General features: G+C 37.5%; 1 protein-coding gene across 1 annotated transcript; it reads right to left on the bottom strand.

The window, feature by feature from the left end:
• Positions 1-1,047: 1,047 nt before the first annotated feature.
• On the bottom strand, positions 1,048-6,486 carry styxl1 (serine/threonine/tyrosine interacting-like 1). The gene is made up of 8 exons (XM_071536810.1): positions 6,384-6,486; positions 5,839-5,900; positions 5,604-5,703; positions 4,634-4,767; positions 3,220-3,365; positions 3,007-3,104; positions 2,036-2,148; positions 1,048-1,179 (listed from the first exon to the last, which is right to left on the bottom strand). The coding sequence occupies exons 1-8, from the start codon at positions 6,484-6,486 to the stop codon at positions 1,048-1,050; spliced, it is 888 nt and encodes a 295-aa protein (XP_071392911.1).
• Between the last annotated feature and the right edge of the window lie 1,214 nt (positions 6,487-7,700).

Here is a 7,700-nt window from a genome sequence, read left to right as displayed (position 1 = left end):
ATGCAAAATCACGTTAATCAAATGAATGTTCATCTCATTGAACCGAATGGTAACGTTAGGTGTGATGTCAAACAAAACAGAAATATTCAAATAATATTCCTACCATACCTCATTTTATGAGTTTTTAAGTAAAATTTGCTTGTCATCATCAATTTAGACAGCAGAAATGTGTGTCACGATATCAAAATATCTTCATATCATCACAATATGATTCCACTGAAAGACGATAAATGATAATATTGAATTATCGCCCAGCCCTAGCGTAGACCTCCGCCAAGGTTCGTGCTATTATTGCTTGTTCGTGAGTCGGATCCGGATCTGCTCCAAAATTGAATGGGTTCTTCCTTGGCCCTAACCCTAACCCTTAACAGCCTGATGTGTTTCTGATTGTGTGTTTGTATTTGTATACCTCTATATGTCTTTGATTTTTTTTTTTTTTTAAAGTGACAACCTGGTCACATCACATTCAGATAAGGCTTAAAGTCAACTCTCTACTTCAGTTGTTCTCAGCGTGGGGTCCGGGGACCACCAGGGGTCCTTGAGGGGGACCCAGAAGGTCCCCAGCCAATTGATGAACTGTTAAACTTCAGCATTATTTAATTTACAAGAAGTTAACACAGTTAGAGAATGTAGAAGAATGACTGTTTTGGTCATAGTTTCTCTGTTATCTCTCTACCTACAATACAGATAGTCATAGAATTCTGGACAAAATCATATCTGACAATAAAAATATTCTCAGATTTGGGTTCAAGAGACAAAATCTCATCAAATGGGGGTCTGTGGCTCTAATGTGGACTAAATTAACTTGATATGAAAAAGGTTGAGAATCACTGCTCTTACTTAACCCCAACCCTAAAACACCTTATTGGCTTTAATTTGGATTATTTCATTCTTTATCTTACTCTGCATATAGAATAATAATCCTGAAAGAAATACAGTGGGCTGATATATTATACGGGATGAAAACGTCTTTATTACATCAAGCAAATATGAATTCGCCATTCGCTCGGAAAAGTCACAACCTTGACCCTGCTGTGGGTTCTTCTGTTAAAAATGAGGCTCAGAAACATCGGTCAGTGTCTTTCCCATGGTGTGGAGCTCCCAGTCTGACAGCTGCTGTACAAACCCCCTGTTTGGCCTCATGTTGCTTTTACACTTCAGCACATACTCCCAGGCCTCCTGGAAAAGGTCAAAGTCGCAATATCATTATGTAAAAAGGAAGGATGAAACCAAACCCCTTAATTATATCCCAGAAATGTCCTTAATTTCTCATTACATAAACATTAATTATCCATTAAATATAACAGCTTTAAAAAGGTTAGTATCATGGGTTTTTAAGGGATTTATTCATGGGTTGGTTTGTGGAGATACTAGTTATTAAGGGATTTTTCATGCCTTGTGTGCATGGTTTACGGCAGTGGTTCTCAACGTGGGGTCCGGGGACCACCAGGGGTCCTTGAGGGGGTTCCAGAGGGTCCCCAGCAAGTTGATGAATTGTTAAACTTCAGCATTATGTAATTTACAAGAAGTTAACACAATTAGAGAATGTAAAAGAATGAGTATTTTGATCATAGTTTCACTGTTATCTGTCTACCTACAATACAGATAGTCATGGAATTCTGGACAAAATCATATCTGACAATAAAAATATTCTCAGATTTGGGTCCAATTTCGAGACAAAATCTCATCAAATGGGGGTCTGTGGCTCTAATGTGGACTAAATTAGGGGTTCTTGGTATGAAAAAGGTTGAGAATCACTGGTTTACAGGGTTATTAATGAGTTATTAATGAAATGTTCCTGTCTCCCTGAATTTGACATTAAATTAGAAAGGAAGCAGTCAAACATTAAGGGTTGTTTAAGGGGATTTTGCATGAATTAAGGGGTGAATTAATGTAAATGTAAGGGTATTTTAAAGGATTACTGGTTTGTGGAGTCCTCTGCTTTGGAACATAATATCCTCACCCACTTGAGTTTCAACACCCTTTCATTTCTATGACAACATACACACCGTCAAACCGCATAAAGACAACTTGCCTGCAGTGTGTGTTTCAGGTGGTGCATCAGGAAGGCGATGGTGACAGCACTACAGCGGCTTATGCCATGGCTGGAACATATCAGCACACGAGACCCCGTGTTCAGATGGGAACCTGACAACAAGGAAGGAGTGCGAGATGGATGGCTCCATAAACCAAACCAAACAGCAGGAACTACATGTGTTGCAAAACTGACAAAAAATTACTTTGAAGTTAATCTCTTTGTCTGTCCCGACAAAAGCGGTGCTGGTAAAGAAATGGAATGTCTTATCATTTAATAGTAGGGATGGGACAATATATCGAAATTCAATATATTGCGATACAAAAATATGACGATACGTATTGTGGGGCAGACAAATTATTCGCGATATTACAGTTACAATTTCACATTTGGCAGACGCTTTTATCCAAAGCGACTTACACATGAGATTTGCATACAACACAAGCAAGTTTCTAGATAGGAGAGAACAACTAGAGTAAGTGCTATAGAGCTAAGTTCTGGTCCAACAGGACAAAGGTGCTACGAGACAGTGCAACAAGCTAAGTTCTGGTCCAACAGGACATAGGTGCTACGAGGGAGTGCTACAAGGTAGTGCTATGATATATATTAGCTCCATTTTATTCTGCTGTAATCACAAATAAGACGACGCTCTCCATCCAAATTATATTATTTGCACTTTGTAATGACATTTTTAAATTGTTGTTTACATTCTAGCAAGTCAATACCATCACTACAAAGATTTGTGGCTCAGAAATAAACATAATTCCGCACAGTCAGAATTATGTTTATTTCAATACAAACAATACAAACGTATCGTATCATATCGTACCGTACCGTACCGTACCGTATCGTATCGTATCGTATCGTATCGTCGTATCCCATCCCTATTTAATAGCATTTATGGGTATAATTTTGTACCCATAAATACTCATAAGTAAAATAAGCATATTATGAACAATCGTTGTACTTACCAATAAAAACACAAAGCCTCTCAAAGCTTGAGTACAAATCGGACATCACTGAATCCGCGACAGGTATGTTAAGGATGGCCTGCTTTCCCTTTTCAAACCTAATTCCAAAAGAATCATTCACATTGACAAATCCATCCATCAGATAATACAACCACGATACAGTGCATCCATAATATTCTCTACTCATCTTGCAAATATCAAGTCATGCCTTACTCCAGACTGCTGCTCTGTGAGATATTGACCACAGCACTGATTTTCAGGTCCTCACGGAGGTTGTGATTGGTGGCTTGCTTGTGGTCGCCCATATAGAGCAGACCTGCTATGATCTCCACTGGGTAAGTCTGGAGAGTTTCCAGCTCCTGAGATATTCAACACATATATTACACTGGCATCCACATCAGCATGTATCAACAATCCGAATCAAGTGACCCCTTAAAGGAAAAATCCACCCTAAAACACTTTAAAGCAATATTCCACTTAGTTGTAACATGGGTGTTATTCGGCACTTGAGCACCATGAAAACCAGAACATAAACTAATCTCCAAGATCAGATGCAGCTGGATGAAAAAGATTTTTTAATGCCGTTATCTCGAGATCACAAGTTAATTATCTCGTTATCTCGAGATAACAAAGCTTGTTTTCTCGAGATAACGGGTTAATTTATCACGAGAAAACGACTTTTGTTTTCTCGAGACGGGATAATATGGAGAACTCGAAAGAGTGTCTGGTTCATTTGATCACACCTGATTTCAGCCTTCAAGATCACTCTCATGACTGTCAGGGAGGATTCATAACTGAACAGGAAGCAGTTTTGTTTGCTGCAGTTACAATTTTCAGCTTAAAAATCAGTTGCTACAGTTGTCAAAACGCCATATGCATGCTGGCATGGCACTCCTGATATCTGATAAACATAAGTAATAGGAGGAAACGACATTTTGTTTTCTCGTGATAACAGGATGATTATCTCGTTATCTCGAGATAACAAGCTTGTTTTCTCAAGATAACGAGATAATTAACTCGTGATCTCGAGATAACAGCATTAAAAAAAATAATTGCAAGCACGGCCGTACAAATGCTATGTACAATGGCAACCAAAGGATCATATTCAGCTCCTCATGTGCAAATAAAATGACAATTTTTGTACATCATTTCTAATACAGGTTTTGCTGAAATAATGTTGTGTTTATGCATATTTTTAACATTACTTTTAAAAATATTCTGAGTAAATGGCAGAAGGAGATATAAAAAGGATTTCTGATGTATAAATTTAAATTTTCCATAGTTAAAAATCATCAAAATCGGCCCGGACAATGAAATTCTATGGTAAAAAATGGCCGAAATGGCAGCCATCTTTAAAAATGGCAGCCATTTTTAAATTTACGTGGCTAATGGGATTTTTCAAAAGAATGACCCAAGAGGTACACTCAGTCAAATTTTGGTGCTTCTTTCCAGATTTGAAAGATTTTTTTGCTTATCTGCTGTACTATCCAGCTGCATCCGATCTTGGTGGGTAGTTTATATTCTGGTTTTCATGGCGGTCAAGTGCTGAATAACCCCCATGTTAAAACTCAGTGGAATATTGCTTTAAGAAGGACAGGAAGCCCCAGTTCAGGGGAAGGCATGTTACCATGATGGTGTACATGATTTTCACGGTTCTTAAGAAAGGGTACAGGGCGGAGAACTTCTGATAGCCTCCTTTCACTATGCGGATGGGATAGAGGCTGGCTTTGGCCAGGGTTTGGGCACATTCCACAGCTCCACCTATATCATGGCCAAAGGAACAAGTTTGAAGAATGTCTCATTCTGACTGGTAAGCATGTTTCTGAGGTCATCAATTATATTTCAGTGGAATCATATCGTGATGATATGAAGATATTTTAATATCATGACACACATTTCTGCTGTCTAAATTGATGATGACAAGCAAATTTTACTTAAAAACTCATAAAATTAGGTATGGGAGGAATATTATTTGAATATTTCAGTTTTGTTTGACATCACACCTAACATTACCATTCGGTTCAGTGAGATGAACATTAATTTGATTATTTAACGTGATTTTGCATACATTAACCATATTGTGATATATATTGATATCGAGAAAAATCCTTATGATTATCATGATATTGATTTCAACCATATCATCCAGCCCTAATTGAAGCACACACAGCAAAATTGTCAGAGTTAATTTAGCACTTTAGTTTTGACCAGCCGCCTCAGAACCATATCAGCTCTATGAGTGGGAACTGGCAGTGTCATTGGCTTGCTAGAATGTCAACAATTTAAAAATGTCATTGCAAAGTGCAAATAATATAATTTGGATGGAGAGCTTGTGAAACTGTGATGGCCAAGCCGTCTCAATTGTGATTACTACAGCAGAATAAAATGGAGCTAATATTACAATCTATAATTTTTCTGCCCCACGATACGTATTGTCACATTTTTGTATCGCGATATATTGAATTTCGATATATCGTCCCATCCCTATTGTTAACACTGGAGATTAGAAGTTGCTGTGTAGTACTAAAAATACTCAAAAAAGTACAAACACATCAACAGAGCGACTTGCATGGCAGCACCTGTGAATGTCAGCTTACCTTGCCCTTGCAGAGAGCTTGTGTCACTGTCATACACCACTATGTACTGCATGCTGTCAATCTCCACTGCCTCTGGCATGAGAAATGTGCCATCTGAATCCTGGAAGAATGTTCATTAAAGAGAGAAAGCTTGGATCTTTTTATGCACTATGTAACCTTGTATTGCAGGTCTTGTCTTTCAGTCAGGAGTGGATGGACAGATGTGAATACAATGTGGACAAAATGATTTCCATACCCTTTTTACATGTCTAGCTGTTACGACATGGCTCACATTATAATGCTGCCTTTCACGAGCATCTAGAGAAAAGTGCATAAGTCAATTATAATTAAATAAATAAATTGCTTAAAAGCAGAGCAATCAGACTAGAGCTGCAATGATTAATCGATTACTATTAAATTAATCGCCAACTATTTTGATAATCAATTAATCGGTTTGAGTCATTTTTTATGAAAAATACGTCAAAATTCTCTGATTCCAGCTTCTTAAATGTGAATATTTTCTGGTTTCTTTACTCCTCTATGACAGTAAACTGAATATCTTTGGGTTGTGGACAAAACAAGACATTTGAGGACGTCATCTTGGGCTTTGGGAAACACTGAGCCACATTTTTCACCATTTTCTGACATTTTATAGACCAAACAACTAATCGATCAATCGACAATGGAAATAATCGTTAGTTGCAGCCTTAAATCAGACACATCAAACTCATATAACGTATTCCAGTGGTCACATAGTCTAGCATTTAATAATGAACCTCTAAGATACATCTCATCTCTTACCAATCAGACAGAGATAGTTCATCTCTGCCAACCTGGGCACATGGCTGTACTGGTTGAGGATGTTGTACAGTTCACATGGCTCACACATTATGATTCCAGCCATTGCAGGAGGCCCGGCAACATGAAAACAATGCTGAAAACCAATGTCAGCGCGTCTACTTAATTAAATAAATACAACCCGAATACCGCTTCTGATATGCACGCAGAAACTAGAAACTTTAAGTGAGCAAGCTAGCCAGCTGACTGGTTTTGAAAGCCAAACCTGTTCTGGTTTGTATCAGTGACTGTGTATTGTTGCTAGGCAACGGAGCGTCTTCCGGGATGAGTGTTCGAGAGGCGTCGAGCTGCGGCGGCGGAGAGTCTCGTCTGTGGATTTAAAAAAACAAAAAAAACAAACACTTACACAACTTGTTACAAAGCCACTAAACAACTAAAGAGAAAGACAATGGGAAGAAATTATTGCACATGCTATTCTACTTCTCACTTTCGACTTCTTCCGTCTTCACTGATAGTTTTTTTTTTTTTATTAGAGTCTTCAAATATACAACAAATTGGCAATGACAGTTCTTTCTATATCACCAGAGTAAGCTGAGTACAGTACATATGTGTCAAAGACAATAATCAAAAGGAAATAGCGAAAGCAAAAACAAAACAGAAAATAGAAAGAAAAGAAATAGAGAAATAGAGAAAAGAAATAGTAAATTAAAGGGGGAAAAAAACACAGAACAATGTATACATTCCAGGGGTTAAATTACTTTATACTGCGCAAATACAAAGTGTAATTTTTGGGCATTCATGCTTTTCATACATTTTAGAGATTTGGAAAATGTTAAAGGCTGTTAAACAGGGTTGTGTTTTTCCAATATTTACATTTGTGTATAAAATATTTTGCCAAAATAATTAAATTATTCATTACAAATTCTATATTTTTATCTTTTATAAACATTCCAAATTTGACATTTTCTAGTAGAAATGGTGGTAGAACCTCAGTGCTAGATTTAATCCATAAATTCAAATTAGACCAAAAAATTATGAGTAACATTACGGTGAAAAAATAAATGATCTGTTGTCTCTACCTCTGTATTACAAAATTGACAAGAATTACAGTCTATATTACATTTTAATCATAAGTTATTCACTTTCTCCACAGCACCGGGCGGCCTATATCCTCTGGCGTAGGAGTATAGTCGGTAAATTGAAATCGGCACTTAGCCTGTGGAGGGCAGCAGTGCGCCTTCATTGCGTCTAGTCTGCCGCAAACGCAAAATGAGAAGAAGAAAGAAGTCCGTTACTACGCAACGACAAGCCTTGAGTTGG

Source organism: Centroberyx affinis, unplaced genomic scaffold (genome assembly GCF_046629955.1).
Source record: "Centroberyx affinis isolate AG114_WGS23_722 - 3 ecotype Tasmania unplaced genomic scaffold, CSIRO-AGI_Caff_v1 ptg002944l_1, whole genome shotgun sequence".
Taxonomy (NCBI): Eukaryota; Metazoa; Chordata; class Actinopteri; order Beryciformes; family Berycidae; genus Centroberyx; species Centroberyx affinis.
The sequence above is the reverse complement of the archived record's forward strand: the minus strand, read 5'-3'. Positions and strand labels throughout refer to the sequence as shown.